This window comes from Chelon labrosus, assembly GCF_963514085.1.
Source record: "Chelon labrosus genome assembly, chromosome: 7".
In the NCBI taxonomy this organism is placed as follows: domain Eukaryota; kingdom Metazoa; phylum Chordata; class Actinopteri; order Mugiliformes; family Mugilidae; genus Chelon; species Chelon labrosus.
Window position 1 is genome coordinate 8,082,641 of NC_140343.1, and position 20,843 is coordinate 8,103,483.

A 20,843-nucleotide genomic window follows, 5' to 3' on the forward strand; every position below is an offset into this window, starting at 1 on the left:
AGATTTCAGGCTTTGGTTTCCAGGAGCTGCTCTGGCTGCTGAGTGAAGAGGAGATGAGCTGCTGGCGGCATGAGGTCACTAAGTCCTGAATGGGGCGGTCCCTCGGTTTGTGCTATAGTCTATGAGTTGTAGCTATATGTTGTTTTTCTAACTACTCAACTGTGTACTGCGGTGATTTATGAAATAGGTTTCAGGAAGCTAGGAGGCCTTGTGAAGTTTATCTTCACCAGTAGCAACAAACTGATTCCAGAATGTGTAAATTCTAAGTTGAGTTGTTATACTGAGTTGTTTTCATTCACTTTGAAAATGAAACATCAGCTGATTCATAGATGATTTCATCCCATAAACCCCTATAAAAAAAAGGAAGTCAATGGATGTGCGTGTGAATGGCAGTTAATGGGGTAAGACCTATAAAACCAGTGAGGATTATTTTTGTTCTTTTAAGTTAAGTAGTATTTTTTCAGTGACTCTGTGTATAAGAAGGCAAAGAAGGTGACAAATTATCACATTTCATAAGTTGGAGTTGAATTTATTGTATGTGTATGTGTCTAAGGCCCCTGTTCAGAACTTGCATTAACATCCATCCTGGGCGTTCTGATCGCAAGTGGCCACCTGGCATTAAAATGCATCTCCTCGTGCGTCCCCAAACAGCACTTTAGATCTGATCTCATGCTACCAAAGGAATGAGAGCACCCAGGATCCAGACCACCACCAAAATGTGGTCACAGATCGACTCTCTCAAACGCGCCCTGGTCGCGTTCTCACCTTTACTTGGCCACTTGCAATCAGATTGCTCGGGACGGATGTTGACGAAAGGCCTGAACAGGGCCTAAGACGGTGCGAGTGCATTTGATGGAACGCGTCCAACAATAAATCAGGGACAGTTGTGGGTTTTGGAAGGAAAAGATAGCGAGGAAGACAGGAAGAAAACAATCGCTGTCCTCAAGAGATTGTTTCCTTCTTAAAAGTAAGCCTGACAAAGACGATTAGAGATGAAAATCTGTTCGGCATTACTCTGTCTGTTTGCAATTATGAGAAGAACCACAGAATTAGTCCACATGATTTAGGCTGTTGTTTTTATTTGTGCAGTGTTGAAATATAAACTCGTATTCTGAGACAATGACTACAGGGCAATGATCTATGTGTTAGTCCCTCTGCACTGGTGTGCACTCATTGACAGGACAATTCCATTATCATAAGAGGACTCCCTGTGTGGTTGCACTGTATAATGATCTCTCACTGTCAGGGAGCCAAAATGGCCACCAGAGGCTGAGGTTGACTGGGATCTGTGGCTGCCAGTGGCCCGTGACCACACTGGGAATGAGCAGCGAGTCAGGGCAACTGAAGGCGCTGTGCTGGGATACAATGGAGAAAGAGAAGGAACACCAGGTCCTCATGTTACTGCAGCTCACCGGCTGCAACAATGGAGGCTTCTGTCGGAGGGAAGGAGTTTCAGGGCATACGGGGAGGGGAAGGAAGCAAGAAGCGACTTAAGAGACGGATTTGAGGTGGTGAGTTCTGTTCACATTTCAGATTTCACAAAAATTTGTCACGTCTGGTAGACAGTTTTGAATGGAAGGAACTCTTTAAATCACTTTTTGTCTCTGGTAACACAATATGGTCAGAAAGTCCAGATGACTAAAACATCCATGAGTTCATACCCTTCATAACCCAAACCCTGAATAACCCAAAACACTGCAAGGTTCTCAGTTTTCTGAAAAGTTATCACATTATCAATTATTCTATAAACAGTCGACAGCTACACAGTAAAAACGTGGCATTCATGTCCTCACAAAGTTGAGCCAGGTTTAACCCAATTGTCTGGATGTCCTAAATTATTCCTGCCAGCCTCGTGTTTTTTTTTTTTTTGTTTTGTTTTTGTTTTGTCTGTCTGTACCATTCTCGTGAATGTCATATCCTAGAAACTCCTTGAGGGAATTTCTTCAACAATGGCACAAGTGTTTATCGCTCACTGAAAAACTGATTGGAATCTGGGGGTCAAGTATCTTTAAGTAGTATCTTTAAGATCGGGACAGGCCAAACAGAACCGAAAGAATTACCCGCGACGAAGGTCGACTGTGATGTCGCCTCGTGTCGTCAAAGATTGCACCTGAACAAACCACAAAGACTACAGCCAATGGCCAGCTGGCATATACACCAATCAGGCATAACATTATGACCACCTTCCTAATATTGTGTAGGTGTCCACTGTGTCACCAAAACAGATGTGGCTCATCAGAGAATGGACACGAACCTTCTAAAGGGGGTCCTGTGGTGTCTGGCCTCTGTGGATCAGGCTTGTTCCAGTGCATTCCACAGATACTTGATCAGTTTGGGATCTAGTAAATTTGAAGGCCAGGTCAACATCTTGTGCTGTTCTTCATGTGTCTCTGTGTCATTGCTATGGGGTGGGGGTGGTCTGGTCTAGGTGGGTGGTACATGTCTAAGTGACATCCAAATGAATGCCAGGTCCAAACATCTCTCAGCAGAACGTTGCATTGTCTCAAAAGAGTAAGTGTTATTTACTTCTCCTGTCAGTGGTCATAATGTTATGCGTGGACGTTCTGCACCTGCGTGAAAGGAAATGAATCTCTGCTCATTCTAAATATATTGTATTTATTTCACACGTACAAACATTTTTCTTCGCTGCCAGAAATGCAAAACGCATCACTTCCAGTGGTTCTGAGGAATTTTTTCCAGAAAAGACGTTACAGGTTCTGATGGGCTTAACCAGTAAATGAAACCGCTTCTGGTTGAATTGCTCTTGAGTCGAGATAGAAATAAAACATTTATTTATGTTAGCATTTCAACTGAACGTAATTTGTGCTGATCCTATCTAAAACACTGCACAAAATGACTCCCAGATATAGTAGATGCCGGCGTTTCATGTGTTGGACTGCGCTCTGCCTAAGAATGTGCTCTTAAACCCAGATTTTGCCCACACACAGGATGGAAGTCGTGGCTGTGGATGAAGCTAAAGAGTTCTAATAACAGGGTTAACGTGTACATGGTAATTCCGTGGGGACCCTACATCAATCCCGTCACTCCTCACCAAAAACTCCCCCTCCTGGCGACATCCCTTCCCTGGAGGACTCGGACGGCCAAGGTAGGGGGGAGGGTTTTAAGGAGTGAGGGGCGTCAATCGGTGGTGACAAGACACGTATAAACAAACAAACAGAACGCAGGGGTCACGTGGTAGAACACAACGATGGAAATGTGAATTAGAGGAGTGGTAGGAGGGTGGGAAGCTTCTGATTGACGTCGAAGACCATAACCCTAACTCTAACCCTAACCCTAAGGCACAAAAAAGGGAAAGTACAAAAAGCGAGATGGGGAAAATGGAAAGAAAAGCACAACACCGTATAAAATATCTGTATATTCCATAGTCAGATTTATATTTAAATTCATATTTTTACTGATATTCATATCTCTAATTTAGATTTAAATCTCACAGAGATGAAACAAAACCTTGCTGCGCTGTACAACTTGTGTTCTGCAATGACAATAAAGACTATTCTAAATCACAAAAAGGTCACAAACAGGTTTAACAGGTACAATGCCTTTCAGAAAGACGGATAAATACTGAACAATACATTTTCAGGACTACTGTATGATATACGTCTGTGAGAAGCCTTTCCCCCTTCTGGAACAGTATTACAAACTTCTTGTTTTCCACTTTTGTTGCAGTAAAAATTCCTGTCTTTATTTTTTATTTTTTTTCTTAACAGCATTCCTTGAATTGACTCCAGGGCTGCCTACAGACATCCGTGTGGAAATAATAATAACAGGAAAAGCACAGAAAGTAGAAAAAGAATGAACGGGGGTGGGGGGGCGAAACGAGATCGCCGAGAGCAAAGCCACTTCTGTGATTTAGACGGCGCGTATCCCCTCCCAACCTCCCCACCTCCCTACCTCCGCACGCACGCGCGCGCTTTCCCGCATGATTTACGACAACACGCTGCCTAGATCACAGGGCCCAATCTGAACACACAAAGGCAGACACTTAAAAAAGACAGGAGGACACATGTTTTGGCTGACTGGCTACTGACGGGCGCTCGAGGAACAAGAAAGCACACGCTCAAACGCGAGCACGGCTTCCTGAGGAAAGTGGAATAATCCTTGATGAGAGCGATTAAGAGTCGCTAAAGACCAGGTACTGCGGGGAAGGAAAACACTGTTGCACAGTGGTGCCCATAAATAATCCCTCTTTACACGCTGTGCTGTCGAAGGCGTCTGCGGGACACGGAAAACAAGTGAAAAAGGGCTTATGTCAGCTATGGGCTAAAGGACACCCACCTCAAAATACGTTCACAAAGCTGCTAATCAGCTGTTGACACTGCGCTCTGTATGCTTTTGTTCAAAGAGTCTATATTCTGTTATAGTTACAGATATAAATCATCATGGAAAATCCAAAAAGTCACTTTTCCATTGATAAAATGCAGAGTTCAGGCATGTTGTCTGGAGTCGCTGGAGATTATGGGCAAGCAGTGACTAAAAAAAAATAAAAATAAAAAAGTCTCCTGCTGAAACTCAAGCATACAAACCAAAGTAAAGGAATGTGGACACAACAGGAAGGCTGGAATCGCTGCACTTCATCAGAAAATAAGTGTATAATGGTGCAACACTGAAGACCGCAGTCAGTCGTTTTCATGACGTTAATCCCTCGCTCAAAGACAGCCCATGTGTGACAAGCAATACTTTTGTGGAAGGATTACTGAAGCTAGACGTGTACCGTACAAGCTCTCTCACACACACAAACACACACACAATTCATTCTGAGGGTTTTATTCAGAACCATCTGAGGAGGATTTGGCTCCTGAATCTTTCAATAAAAAGATCATCTATAGGCTTTATGTTAACAAGACAAACCTGCATGTTATTCAGGGTCAGACAAACATTCTCACAGTTGTCAGCTGTATTTACAATATGGTTTATACACCGACCAGGTATAGCATTATGACCACTGACAGGAGAAGTGATTAACATCTTGTGACAATGCTTTGTGAAACTTTTGGACCTGGCATTCATGTGGATGTTATCTAGACATGTACCACCCACCTAGACCAGACCAGGCACCCCAACCCCATAGCAATGACACTCCTTGATGGCAGCAGCCATCCCCAGCAGGATGCAGTTGCCGGGATGCGGTTTAGGAACAACTCAAAAAACATGAAAAGCAGCACAAGGTGTTGACCTGGCCTCCAAATTCACTAGATCCTAAACTGATCAAGTATCTGTGGGATGATCCACAGAGGCCCCTCTCCTCAACCCAATCGGACCCAAAGCCCCCCCACTAACATCATTCTGTTCCCAGACAATACAGGACACCCTCAGAAGGCGCATTTTCTCAATTTTCGGAGGTTGCTGTGGGAGATGAAGAGTGACATTTCTATTTGGGCAAATTCACACCTGAAAACCATGATTCACTCCTTCGCTATTCATAATTGACAGTAGTTGAACACATATGCTTTCCCTTTCCATCATTTGAAGCAACTACACTTTAAACACACACACACATACACGGGAAGAATTAAGACATTCAAATAAAAGCAGTAAGTATAACCGTGGGGCATGCTTTCCCTTCCAAACCACATTGTGTCTTACTCACGGATACACACCCATGCACACACATCTCCTCCTGTCTTCATTTGATTGTCCTCATTTGCCACAGCAATGTTTTTTTGCTGATCAGTGGAACCCGCCCACCTTCTGACCTTTAGGGACCAATTCATGCTGAGAGCTGATATGTCTCCATATAAAACCCAGTTTGCTCCCCTTCATTACAGGCAAGCCTGAAATTTGGACTTCCATGTGGCTTCAGGCCTTCATAAGAGTGGTTGATTGGATTAGTTAAAGCAAGTAAAGACAAGCAATGTGGGTTGGGAGTCTGTTGACAGTAATAACATTGCAAGTACGGTCCACTGAATCACCTGGTTGCCTTGGTTTGTACTACAACCAGTACACTGATAATTATATATTTGTCACATTTTGTTTGGATCATGCAGATTGCAAGAGGTGATACGTGAAGACTGCTGAAAGTGACTTTGGCATGAGGATTATCCGATTGTTAATTACACTGACTGGCCAAAAAAATGGGTTAGTCTGTTTGAGAAGAGTCAAATCATTGGCATGCATCAAGCAGAGAAAACATCTAAGGAGGTTGCAGAAACTACTAAAATTGGGTTAAGAACTGTCCAACACATTATTAAAAACTGGAAGGATAGTGGGGAACCATCGTCTTCGAGGAACAAATGTGGTCGGAAAACATTCCTGACTGATCGTGATCGGCGATCACTTAAAGGTTTGGTGAAATCAAATCGAAGAAAAACAACAGTAGAACTCAGTTTAATAGTGAAAGTAAGAGCATTTCCACACGTACAATGTGAAAGGAACTCAAGGGATTGGGACTGATCAGCTGTGTCGCCTTAAGAAAACCACTGATCAGTGAGGTAACTGGAAAAAAAGGCTTCAATTTGCTAGGGAGCATAAAGATTGGAGCAATGGAAGAAGGTCATGTGGTCTGATGAGTCCAGATTTACCCTGTTCCACAGTGATGGGGGCATCAGGGTAAGAAGAGAGGCAGATGAAGTGATGCACCCATCATGCCTAGTGTCTACTGTACAAGCCTGTGGGGGCAGTGCCATGATCTGGGGTTGCTGCAGTTGCTCAGGTCTAGGTTCAGCAACATTATGTGCCCAAAGAATGAAGTCAGCTGACTACCTGAATATAGTGAATGACCAGGTTATTCCATCAATGGATTTTTTTCTTCCCTGATGTTCACGGGCATATTCCAAGATGACAATGCCAGGATTCATGGGGCTCAGATTGTCAAAGAGTAGTTCAGGGAGCATGAGACATCATTTTCACACATGGATTCGCCACCACAGAGTCCCAAACTTAACTCCATTGAGAATCTTTGGGATGTCCTGGAGAAGACAACAAGGAAGCTTTTTTTTTCTATTAATCTGTGTGCATCTCAAGGGGAACATTTTTTAAATTATGTGCATTCTCCTTTTTTATCTCGGGAACGAGAATCTCGTCCACGACCTACAACGCGGCTTTATCGCAACCTAAAATGCACTCTAGTCATAAGCATGCAATTTGGTGGGCGCCACGACTAATAAACACAAGACCGACTGATAAACTGAGCTCAACTAATAGAAAGGAAAGGGCATCCTCTATCAGTACTCCCAACAACAAACTGCACTTATCATGTTAAGCTTTACAAATTAGCAAATGTCCTCTGGTCATGGCTCGCAGCATACAGGTCCAGACTGCAAACAAAAGCCGCTATTTATACGGAGAAATACTCAAGGTGCACTGTGCCTTCCTCTGTTTCTACCGCACAACCTCCGAGGGTGAAGAAAGAACACTTTCTGTGCATACATGTCTGCATGTATGTCTCCTTTTTTTCTCCCCCCTACATGAGTGTGTGTGTCTGTGTTCATGGGGGGTTCAGGGCAGAGTTCAAGGAAGCCCTGCATACTCCATCTAGGCCTTGAACCCCTCAGGGAGAACCCATGGCTCGCAAAAACGCACACACTTAGTCCTAAACCACAGATTTTACCAGACCTGACCTTGACCAGACCTGCCAACGGGATCGCCAACAGACAGACACAAGGGATTCTGGGATACAGGAAACAGGAAGCGGGTCTTGTCCAAGCTGAGTGTGAAAGCTCTGCTCATAATGGCTTGTGTATGAAACTCAAGGTGTGTGGTAAAGCGTGTAAAGACAGACATACGCCATTACTAATGCCAAATAATGTAAATTGCTTTAATGGTTAAAGGCGGCTACACATCATGACAACCTCAGAGTGTGTGTGCTCACATGTGTCAGCCTGTATGTGTGTGACCGGGGTAGCATTTAGCAGAGGGGCGTCCAGGCTTACGGGAGGGGGCTGCGGCGTGATCTCTGGTTTCAAACAGCGCCGGTGCCCTGGGACCAGGCCATGTCAAAGGGCCTGTCCCCGAAGAGCCATATTAGGGCCCTGATCGCCAATCAATCAGCGCCGAACTAAAAAGAATCTACAACAAGGCGGCAATTAAGCCCCGCCGAGGACTTAACCAAACACGTGTGTTGGATTGAGTTTGTTGGTGTGACTGTGTGTGCAGTTCTTTGACCGTTTTATGTGGAAGCGCGAGTGTGTGCATGGCTGCTTGTGGGTAAAACACCCAGTCTACTTTGGACATGCAAAAGGAAAGGACAAAGGTGAAAATGTCTCAATAGGATGTCTTTGTTTTTTAAAGTGTATGTGCACTTAATAACTTAAAAAAAAAAAAGCTGTATACAAGCCAGAAACTTTGCCAAGAAAGCTTCATCACTTCAGTTTCCATATTTGGCAGAAACGATAAAGGCAATTTGGGGATCATTCAACAGCTATTTCTCTTACCTCTATGGTTAAACAATGGGTTAAGAAAACTGGTACAGAGCCTGTTGTTGGCAGGATCGAACAGCCAAGAGTTTCCAATGGAGATGCGTAACCGGATCCTCAAACTGAAATAAGTTTTTCGCTATTCTGATGTGGAGTGCTAAAGTGAATCAGCATGTGGCAGGGGGGGTGAACGCATCCAAAAACTGAGTGGGCCTGTCATCCCCTCAGTTTAAAATGGGTGCGATGCTTGCGGTGTGGAGCAAATCATCATCCGTCCTGGCCAGCGTCGGAGAGCCACAGCAGTGTTGACACTGGCGCTGAGGTGAGCAGAAGTGAAACCGAAATCCTGAGTTTCTCAATGCATCACACACACAAGTTCACGGTCACAGCTAAGAGCCTATTGTGACCCAGAACAGCACATACTCTGTGTGGTGGGGATGCTGGATGGGCGGAGGGGCTGTTTTTTTTTTTTTTTTAAATACTGCACATTTCTAAGGGGTAAAGTGGGGTAAAGTCTTTATTCAGATCGTTCATGGCGTCTGTGCTTTACATATTGTTTTGTCTACCTCTAGCTACATAAACCCTTTCCAGTGAAGGGGAAACAACAAGCCAGACTGTGTATAAAGGTAACAGAATCGACAAGCAGTTTTATATCATGGTCGTGTAATCTGTACAAAAGATAAAGTTTAAGAACGACAGTATGTGGTTGATTCTGCTTGTCAATTTTTGTCCATACCAGATTAATAAGGAAGCTATCTCGTCCCTTGTTTCCATCTTGATGCTAGGCTAGGCTAAGCTAAGCTAAGCTAAGCAGCTGCTGTCGATTCACGTTCATCAGGCATATTTGAGTGTGGTATCATTCTTCTCGTCTCACTTTTGGCCAGAACGTATCTAAATCGAAGAATTAATATGCAGCTGTGAGAGTTTTGTGTGTGGGGGGAATAGTAAATCTCAAAAGAAAAGACGCAGGTTTATCATTAAGACAACTGTGACAGGGAAGCTTATGTTTCATTCACAGGAAGTTCGCAGACAAAATGAGAAGGTGCCACAATAAATACTGTAGGGGAGCTGCAGAGAATGTGGGTGAAAAGCCAATAATCATGAAGCAATGTGTGGCAATAGCCACGCACCATTAGTGAGTGTCTGTGTGTTCTCACACACTGTAAAGGAATGCTTGCTACCATTCGATTGCACTGTGCTGATAAAACAGTGCCGTCGTGGCGACTTGTTGTTGCCAAAGTCAGCCGGAAGATCAGTCAGCGCGTTGGTTTGCCTGCAGGCCTCACTTTTTAGATGATGCATGATGCAAGATATAACTTGGAGCACAATATCTGTTATAGATTCCCTAAATAATTATCTCACTTACTCAACTGCGGCTTCAATTTGGATGCCAGATAAAATCCCTTGACGGCATCTCTTTATCTGCCCACGTTCACACCTAGGATGCAGCCCCATACCCCGATTGTGTAACTACCGGCCGGCCGTCTTAATAAATCATATTCTAATTACACGGCCATTGTAGGTACAAGCCTTTCCCAACAGCTGCTGTACATGGGATAGTGAAAAAGAGATCTCAGGGTCTCAACCAAACTGTAAGGATTACTACACAGACGTATTCGAGCATCCGATACCATCGAGCAAGCCTGCGCAAGCTTCAACATCAGTTATTATACATTTTAGAAGCTGCTCCCTTAAACTAATTTGTCAATCAACCCTTGCACCACTGAGGGCGAAACACACACGCTACAGCCCTGCCTAACACAAAGTCAAGCTACTCATTCGTTGTTTTTTTTAACTCTTTGATGCTTCGACTGTATAATTGGACCGCCAGTGGAGGCTAAAGGGAGCTGGAGGCCTCGTGGCCGTTGTCACGTCAGCTCCGAGGTCAATTTAATCCAGTGTGTTGACAGCTGGCTAATTACAGAGCCATCCGTCGTGTGTTGGTTGGTTCCTTGCCACATGCGCACGCACACCTCCGTCGCAGGAATGCGCATGTGTGTTTGTTCTATATTTCAGTTAAACACAGCTGATTAGAGGAGTCATTCCGAGTCGTCGAGTTACACCCAAACAAGGTCTAAGCTGGAAAATTAATTGCGAGCTTACGTAAAGTAAATAAAGATCTTACTGTATTACATGGACGTAGATACACGCATAAACTTCTTCACTTATAAATCTATTCGAGAGCTGTGAAGTGGTTTGAAATGACGCACAACGGTCATAAAAATGTTAATCCAACTGGTCCCGAAGGTCTTTTTGCCCGTTGCACGCGGATTGCATCTTTCATCATTCACCGTCGAACGTTTAATTCACGAAAAGGTAGATATTTTGAAGCGAGTGACAAGGAGATTGAGGATAAGCAAGGAGCAGGAGGTTCAGAAGGAAGAAAGATCTGTTCTTTGTTCAACCTGTGTCTACTTTATTCCCGACTACGGAGTGGATTGACGGGAGAGAAGGAGGGAAAAGAGAGGAGAGAGAAAAAAAGCTGCTATTTTTGTAATTGCTTTTTAAAAAAAAAAAAAAAAAAAAAAAAAGTGCTGAGAGAAAAGCAGTGGGGGGAAAGTTTTGAGAAACTTAAACAGCCTCGACAGCCAGGGTGTAGTGTTATTAATCTTTTCAAACAGCGAGAAAACCCCTCTATTGTAAACACAGACAGAGACTCCGGGATCAGCGGTCGTGTTGCATAAAGTCTGTTTATGGCTGCTGTCAGATTAAAAACGTCTACATCCAGTACATGTCAACATTTTTGGAAATGTAAAAATCTGCTTTTGAAAACTGTAAAAGGAACTGGGGAGTATGTTTGGCTGTTTGGCACCATCAGAAACACATTATTCTGCGGAACAAATCGACTCTTTTGGCTGATTTGACGTGAAGAAGTCAACTGTGATTGTGTTTCTGGTCAATATTTGCTCTCCTTTAGCTCTGATTTGATCTCCACCATATACTGAGGCACGTACCTTGATGTTTAGCAGCTAGATGCTCCTTTTTGCAACCTCCAAAATGCAAACAATGCGTCACTAGAAGTGATTTCATCAGAGAAAAAGCTACTGACGAGATGCTAATCTAAGCAATCCGACTGATTAATTGGAGAAAAATACAGACGTAAAGAAAAGCAAGGTTAACATGTGCCATTGATAGTGTTGGGCTGCCCTGTCAGAGCAAAGGCAGAGTGCACGCCTGCCTCTGTTAGGAGTTATTAACTGCCTCTGATCTGAGCTTACAGCTAAACCTCCTGTCGGCTCACACAGCTAATCACACCTGAGCGCCGCCGACCCCGCAGGACCCGGGAATCAAAGAAAAACACGCAGCCCCGAGTGTTAATGGTACCATCCTCCTCCGCCTCTGCTAACACTGTTTTTCTTTCACTCCCTTCACCCTCCCCGCCGTCTCCATCACTTTTTTTTTTCTTTTTCCCCCTCTCTTGCAAAAGAAAGAAGCATGGCAGCGGCGCAGAGGGAGAAAAAGAGAAAAACGAAGAAAGTCGGGGGTCTCGCTTTTGGCAGGCGAGCCTCTTTCCCCTCACCGCGTGTTTGTTCTGGCTCTGTGAAAACATCTCCGAGGAGGGGAGGCGGACAGAGAGAGGGGCGAGGAAGGAGTGCGTAGAGGGGAACCACTGACACACTAATCTGCTCCTTAATTAGTGATAAGTGCTGATGTAAACGGAATCAGTTGAGTCTGAAACTAGGATTTGAGGCTGATAATGAATAATAACGCGGTCTGGTTTGACTTGAGATTAGCACGACAGGCAGGAAATGGGCAAACAGGTAGCCCCTCTCTGGCCAAAGGCAAAAGCTCACAAGCACCTCCAGAAAATAAATGCAGTGTATCTTTTGGACACCTTAAAGTGTCCCCGCCTAGTCCACGCTAACTGGCGGCACTAAGAGAGCTTTAACAAGGTCTGGATTTAAAGCACAAGCTTGTAACGGCTGCCCGACCATCGGGACGTCCTCGTTACAGCATGTTCAGTGTTATGCTATGGGGAGCCTCCACTGGTCGCCTGGCAAACTTCACCGTGAGGAACGACCTGCTACTTTTTTGGACGGACGCATGCCAGCAGTTTCCCAATCGTCTTCAGTCTTCATGTTAAGCCTAGCTGTCTGCGAGTATTTACATATTCAGACAAGAGACTGGTACAAGTCTTCTCTCTAATCCTATTCCTGTAATAAGGAGTTCATAGGAATGTTTTTGGTCCAAAGTTTTCAAGCTTTGACTTTGGCAAATACCTCGAATGATTTGATAAAAGAGACAGGTTGGCCTTGCAGGGCCACTATATTTAATTATTAGGAGCTTTATTGGTCTCACACATAATTTAAAAGTTTAAACAGTAAGCAACCTTTATCTTCAATTCCAATATAAAAACTTACACTGCGTGCACAATTATTAGGCAAGTGAGTAGTTTGACCATATCGTCATTTTTATGTATACTTTCCATCTCCAAGCTGAATAAACTTGAACACATATAGGATTTGAGCATACTAGGTGATGTGCATTTGAGTAATGAGGGTGGGCGTGGCCTTAGGAGATCAACCCCCTATATCAGGTGCACAATTACTGGGCAGCTTCTTTTTCTCAGGCTAAATGGGCCAGAAAAGAGGTCTAACAGACTCAAAAACTATAAAGCATCTCTCAGCGGGGGGATACAGCGTTCTTGAAATTGCCAAGATATTAGGACGTGACCACAGAACCATCAAACGCTTTGTTACAAATAGCCAAAAGGGTCGCAAGAAACACGTCCAGAGAAAAAGACGCAAATTAACTGCCAACGATTTGAGAAGAATCCCGTGTGAAGCTACCAGGAGCCCATTGTTATAGACCAGTGCTGCCATATTCCAGAACTGGAACCGACCTGAAGTGTCCTGAAGTACAAGGAGTTCAGTGCTCAGAGACATGGCCAATGTAAGAAAGGCTGAAGCCCGACCACCACTGAACAAGAGACATAAGATGAAACGCCACGACTGGGCCAAGAAATATCTGAAGAAGGATTTTTTCAAAGGTTCTATGAGATAATAGTGACTCTTGATGGACCAGATGGACGGACCCGTGGCTGGATCAGCAATGGACATAGAACTTCGCTCCGACTTAGACGCCAGCAAGGTGGAGGTGGGGTACTGGTGTGGGCTGGAATTATCAAAGAGGAGCTTGTTGGACCTTTTCAGGTTGAAGATGGACTCAAACTCAACTCCCAAACCTACTGCCAGTTTCCAGAAGACACTTCCTTCATACAGTGGTACAGGAAAAAAGTCTGCAACTTTCAAGAAGGCCATGATTTTTATGCTGGACAACGCTCCATCTCATGCATCAAAGTACTCCACTGCGTGGCCAGCCAGTAAAGGCCTTAAAGATGAAAGAATACTGACACGGCCCCCTTCTTCACGTGACCTAAACCCTACTGAGAACTTCTTAAACGTGAGATGTACTGTACAGCGAAGGAAAACGGTCCACCTCTCTGAACGGTGTCTGGGAGGCTGTGGTTGCTGTTGCCCAAAAAGTTGAAGGTCAAGTGGTAAAAAAAAACTGACAGACTCCATGGATGGAAGACTTTTGAGTGTTGTTGAAAAGAAGGGTGGCTATATTGGTTCACTATTCTGATTTTAAAAGGGTGACATGGGAATATTTTTGTTTTTCTTTGAGTCAGTGCATTGTGCATGCAGTGTATCTTGGACTTCCCTTCATGGGCTTGAGACCCAGCATATAAATGGACCCTTAAAACAGCCCTGCAATCTAAAAATGTCTGTCTCGTGCTTCAGATTATCCATCATATTTTCATCCCGTCTGTCTCAATCATCCTTGTGCCTTTCCCCTCCAGATGCGATTCCTCCTCCTCCTACTCCAGTTTTAGGCAGCCACACTGAACACAAGCTTCCAGGACTGCGAGCCTGAAACCTCCAGGCTGTCAGCCTTCAGTTGGCCTGCGGTTACTCCCAAAAAACCTAACCTGCGGGATATATGTGAACACACACACTGTAATGCTGTGCACGCCTCAGAGCGTACACTTTAGCTCAACGTGGAGGGGATGGAAATCAGAGCGCAGAGCGAAGCAAAGCCAGCACAGAGGACCTGAAGTTCATCCTGTGTTCACGTCCATCGAGGTGGGTGGCAAGAAATTCCCCCTCCCCTAAATGTGTTAGTGACGTTTGTGGAATTTATCCACACGGATGTCAGTCTGTTCGCTAGACCGGGAGTGAGGGATAAAAATAAGAAAACCTGACAAGCGTCTGCCGCAGACGTCTATTCAAAACGTTTCGGAGCAGAGGTTTTGATGCTTGAACAGCTGCGGTATGAGGTAAGCGGCAAAAGGTCATCCCGTGTCATCATTAGGTGACCTTGTCTCCTTGACGGCTGCCAGCCTAACTTTACAGATAATAAGTTGGCCGTGACACTAATGATGAGCAGCAGTGACGATCAGCCCACCACCACCGCAGTGCCGCCGCTGTCAAAGGAGGCCCCTGTCTGTTTTAATGAAGTCTGTAATGACTGTAATGACTCAAGGGCCTGCGCTGGTCTCCGCTTGACTGCAACACTTTCACAAGGAGAAGGTAATGTATTCAAACCTGCAAAGTGGAGGAGTGAAGCTAGACTTCAATGAATATGAATATTCCAAACCAGTAGTCTTAAAAATGAGCTGATAAGGTCCCGTTGGATTCAGCCCAAATGTCAAAGATTTACACCAATCAGGCATAACATTATGACCACTTTCCTAATATTGTGTAGGTCTCCCTTGTGCCTCCAAAACAGTTCTGACTCATCAGAGAATGGACATGGGCCTTCTGAGAGTGTCCTGTGGTGTCTGGCAACACAGTGTCGTTAGTGGGGGCCTTTGGGTCCTAAGGGTTGAGGGGAGGGGCCTCTGTGGATCATCCCACAGATACTCGATCAGTTTCTAGTGAATTTGGAGGCCAGGTCAACACCTTCTGCTGCCTCGCATGGTTTCTTTTAGCTGTTCCTAAAGTATTTTTGTGTGTGTGCCTGTGTCAGGCTGCATCCTGCTGGGGATGGCTGCTCATTGCTATGGGGTGGGGGTGCCTGGTCTGGTCTAGGTGGGTGCTACATGTCTAATGTCAGGTCCAAAAGCTTCCCAGCAGAACACTGAATTGCCACAAGATGGTCAAAGTTATTTACTTCTCCTGTCAGTGGTTTTAATGTTGTGGCTGATTGATGTACCTTGCACTGATATTCATAAATATCATCGTCATCATCATCACACTGATCTTCATCACATTAACTCCAATAAAAGTAGGTAATTCTATCACCAGTTAACCGCTTGAAGCACATAATCTAATAAAAATGTTCCAGTCTGAAACTAAGTTTTTAAAGCGTGCATTATTATGAAAAGTAAAATCTCTGTAAATATTAGGTTATATTTGAGTCTTCTCATTTCGCTGCGCTTTTCAATCACATTTTCATTTTTGTATTTTTCTGTAATCGTTTGCTATCTGGTTTCAAACCCTGGAAATGGCGATCGGAAAAAAAACTAAAACATCTCTCTTTGTAAAACAATCTTTTAAATCGTCCCAAAGGGTTGCGTTTTATTCTGAAACTTTAAAAGATGCATATTTGCACTTGTGTTGCACAAGTCTGGGCTTTTGGATCCGGTCATTTCTGGCAGCGTTCCCTCTCTGGTCTGCTTTAAAACTCAATTAAAACATGTCAGAAAAATAAAGAGCCTGGATCCTGAAGGCATGGACATTTAATCTATATCTATTTGTTTCTCTTTGTGAAGTCCAGTCCAATCACAGATCATATTTATAAGGTTCTGCGAGACTGACAGACTGCTCCGATAGTGACCGACACGCCATTTACAAGGTCTCAAACCTGGAAAACAGACTAATACACCGGAAACTGAAACTTAAATCTGAAAATCCTTATTTGGTGCAGATGTGAAAAAGGAAAACTACAATATAAAATTGTATTTACAGAAACACAAAACTTCTCATGATCACAAACCATGTCATGTGGTCATGTCACATTCTTAACAACTTGTATCAACATGTCACACAAAGCCAGAATCCCATCCTCCTATTTATATCTTAATTTAATTTTCCATCTGAGTTTATTTTTCCAATATCGGCCCAGCCAAAGTCTCTTTGATTCCTCGTTTTATTGATATTTCCCTCGAGAAAGTGCATTGTGATTTCATTGTGAGCCGAGCGTCGCATCTCTGAACTGAGCGATCAATTCGTCAGAAAAAGAGAAATCAAAAGCATGTAAACAAAGCAACGGCAGAAACAGATGTCTGAGGAGGAGCGTGCACGAGAAGATTCAGTAAGTGTCTGATATTCGCCTCGCGCCAGCAGTTTTGATTCACGGAGCGCGGCACGGAGCGTGGCAGCGAGCCTCGCCGTAATGTCACTGGGGAAAATCATGCAGTTCAACTCCTTTGATCCCGGGAAGACCAATGGAAATGAGAAAGTTCACAGAGGTTTATCCAATAACACCGGGGAGACGTCCTAACAAAGCAAAGGGAGCTCGCCAGACTCAAACTAGATTTTGTTTTGGGCAGCAGCGCCGCTTCAGCCTACAACCTGAAAATGAGTGTATTTTTGAGACTTTCTGTATTATTTGGTAAAGTTGTTCATGACAACACATCACTGCTGAGGTTGGTTTTGCTGTACTTTCAGACAGGTGGCAGCTAAGTGGGCGACTATAAAAGGTTATTAACAGAAACCGCGGTGATGGATGTTGGCCATTTTTCAAAACGGGTCATTTCAGACAGCAATGTTTTTGGGGACAGTTAATCAGCTCACAAGCAGACAGAGCACATTCACTTGTTATTATAATAACTTTATTAAAGCCCTGAAATCAGATTAGTGTCTTACTATTGCCCTGAAATTAAGTGAATGCCACAGGGTTTGAATTTAACATTCTCAGTCTGGTCGGCTTTTCTGATGAGAGCTGGATGAAAGTAAATTAATTCAATTTCTCCTATACTTTGAAGATCCGTGTGTTAAGTATTTATAGACCCTATGTCTTTGCGTCAATGTCTGCACCAAGCACAAATCAGGGCCTACAGCAAAGCCTTGTTCCTACCCAACGGTCCACATGTTGCCCATTCCAACTATGGCCTTTGGCAGCCAAGTGGTTAGAGAAGCATGCTTGACTACACGGTCACTGGTTCAAATCCCTCAACTGAGAGAGATCCAAAAACCTGCTGCCGCCACGGTCTTTAAATAATGTTAAAAGTAGGTGTGACTTTTCCTTTTGGGCACGGGTCCTCACCGCAGCCTCGCAAACTGTTCCCTGGTTGATTTGCGGAGCCACGACACGCAGAATTGACGAAAACCCCGTTGAGGCACATATTTAGAAAACCGCTGTAGACACGTCCGAAGAATGCTCATAAAACGCAACTAATATCTGCATTTACCACGTGGTAATCGAAAAACGCAACGTTACAAAAAGTCCTAATTCAGTGCACACAGAATTCACAGGAGAAGTGAATAACATTGAATAACATTCTTCTGGGAAACTTTCGGACCTGGCATTCAAGTGGATGTTACTTTTTTTTTTTTTTTTTTTTTTTTATTGGTTTATTTAAGACAGGGACCATGTACAAGGTTCATTAATTACGCGAAGTAAAAAGATGGCTTGTACCAGATTATAGCTAGGAGCTAATTTCCATCTGCAGTCCCTGGGCAGGTAAGAAGAATAATATAAGGTAAAATGGAATAGGAATAACAGGCATGCACACACGCGCACACACACAGACACACACACACACTCAATCAATTAAAAGTATACAGAATAATGATTAGTGCTGACAAGACTGATTACTTAAAATCCATTTTTTCACTTCATGTGAGAAAGTACGGAAATCTGTAACACTTTTTAGATAACTGGGAAGAGTGTTCCAGGCTTTAGTCGCTTTAAAAGAGAAAGCTGATTGCGCAAATGCAGTGCTCCGATTTGGAAGGCTACAATCTCCCCTAGTAATGGATCTGGTGGCTCTGCCTATTCGTTCAGAGCAGGATTGGACAAATTTTTTCAGAGGTGGTGGAGCAGCATTGTGAATTATTTTATGTATTAGGCGCATGTCAGAATATAGTATGAGGTTTTCGAGGCTAAGCATGTTATACTTGCCCAGTATGGCACAGTGATGATACCGACTTGATCTTTTGTCTAGTATTTTCAGAGCTTGTTTGTACAGTGATCTAATGGATTTCAAAGCAGTCTTGTTAGCCTGGGACCAGCTTGACATACAGTAGTGTAAATGAGACATAATCATGGCATTTACATAGGTCTTAGCAGCATCAACAGTTAACGAATTACGAATGTGTCTGAAATTAGCTATGCTGTACTTCACTGTATTCCCTAGCTTTTTAATGTGTTTTTTAAAAGTGAGTCTGGAGTCTAAAGTCACTCCCAGATATTTAAACTCATCAACAATTTTTAACTTATTCCCATCTACGTATATGTTTGGAATAGTACTTTGTTTAGGTCTATTTCGAAAGAACATGGTGACAGTTTTATCAGTATTTAATGTGAGACAAGAATTGTTTAGCCACTTTGTAACTTTAGTAAGTGTTTGTGTCAATTTGGTGGCAACCTGTACTGGCTCTTTGCCATGTGTAAACAAGACTGTGTCATCAGCATACATCAATATCTTCACACCGTCACATACCGATGGGAGATCATTGATGTATGTGCTGAACAAAAGCGGCCCCAAGATGGAACCTTGCGGTACCCCCATGGAACATGCTCTTAAGGATGATGTTTTATCCTTTATCCTAACACATTGGGCACGACTTAGCAAATATGACTCGATCCAGTCTAGTACACTCGGGGACAACTGAAAGCTAGCTAACTTGGAGAGGAGTACTGAGTGGTTCACTCTTAGACATGTAGCCATGTAGCACCCACCTAGACCAGACCAGGCACCCCCACCCCATAGCAATGACACTCCTTGATGGCAGCAGCCATCCCCAGCAGGATGCAGCCTGACACAGACACACACACAAAAATGGTTTTGGAACAACTCAAAAAAAACATGAAGAAGAAGGTGTTGACCTGGCCTCCAAAGTCACTAGATCCCAAACTGATCAAGTATCTGTGGGATGATCTACAGAGGCCCCTCCCCTCAACCCACAGGACCCAAAGGCCCCCGCTAACAACGCCTTGTAGCCAGACACCACTTTCAGAATATTGTCTTAGCTGGTGGACTCACTGAGTGCTGTAGAAAGTGTAGTTAAATGTCCATTTACCGAACTGTGTCTTTTCCTCTAGTTTACTACCTCTCGTTTTCTCCACTATCACACATGTACGTCACAGCTCTGCAGGACTCACAAATCTTTCTGCAAATTTTCAGCTTCAACGATCTGTGGAACGAGAGGCTGCGATCGTTTGACATCTGTGTGTGAGATATGCTCACGGATCCCTTCTCCGAACCCCCCCCCCCCCGCCGTATTGCATTCTGATAAATACAGTACGAACAGACTCACAGAGAGACAAATGGACAGTGGAAAAGCAACTTACGTCGGCCTTCCTGTCACGAGCGTAGGGTGTGGATCTGGAAAAGAAGACAGGGGGATTTTTTTTTTACAGGATAAACAATATTGCTCCCAGATTTTGCTCTGTGCAAGCTGCCAGCTACAAGAAGAACCAGCTGCTGAACGTTTGGTTTTAAAAGCCACTTTCGCCACTTGAATATCCTCTTACCAAATTTGACAAACAGCACGCCTGTCGTGGAAACGGTGCCCTGGGTGTTGGTGGCCACGCACTGGAAGTAGCCCGTGTCAGTGGTGTCCAGGTTGCGGATGCGGAGGCGCGACCCGTACGGCATGGACCGGTAGGAGACCCGCCGCGGCTCCTGCACCACCGGGGCGTCGTTCTTCAGCCAGCGCACGGTGGGCGTCGGGTTGCCGGACACACGGCAGAAAAGCTCCGCCGTGTGGCCCAAGGAAGTGGTTATGTTGTTCATGGGAGTTTCGAGACGGATGAAGAAGGGCCCTGGAAGAAAAAAGAAAATCATGAGTGAGAAACAAAAAGGAAGGGAAGACATTGCATTAAACAAAGCCAAGAACAAAAAGACATAAATCAAACAACACTTACTGTACTACATCCGAGCCAGATATTAAATAAAACATGCTGCTGTTTGAAAAAATGTGGTAAAACAACTCAGTATTTTCACACAGCCATACTCAGAGGCTGGTTTTGCAAGTTATTTTGCGGTTGCCACTGTCGTAACACCTAATTTCACTTTTCGTCGGGGAAGTGTGATGCCAGAAGAGTGTAATTCCCCCGGTGTGGCGCGGTGTTGTGTTGGAAAAAGACAAAGAAAAACAGTTTTGCGCGATCACCTCCAGGTACCCTGTTTCCCTGCGAGGCGGTCAGAAAAAAAAAAAAAAAAGGAATCTGGAAGGGCCACCTAAGAGTTTAATGTGCGGGGAAAACATTGGTGTTAATGTCATGAAAAACCTCTGGAAAGTAACCTCAACCCCAAAACCCATCTTAGGTATGCAGAAATGCTCAGCGTTACGCAAA

At 44.1% G+C, this 20,843-nt stretch overlaps 1 protein-coding gene across 1 annotated transcript in view; it reads right to left on the reverse strand.

The window, feature by feature from the left end:
• The window catches only part of ror1 (receptor tyrosine kinase-like orphan receptor 1), a gene marked incomplete at its 5' end in the record, with an annotated part of 130,811 nt that overhangs the window by 21,442 nt on the left and 88,526 nt on the right, over positions 1-20,843 (reverse strand). The window contains 2 exons of the mRNA XM_084548558.1: positions 19,836-19,869; positions 20,019-20,309. Coding sequence (XP_084404684.1) covers positions 19,836-19,869; positions 20,019-20,309 — 325 coding nt within the window. The remainder of the gene's footprint in view (positions 1-19,835; positions 19,870-20,018; positions 20,310-20,843) is intronic.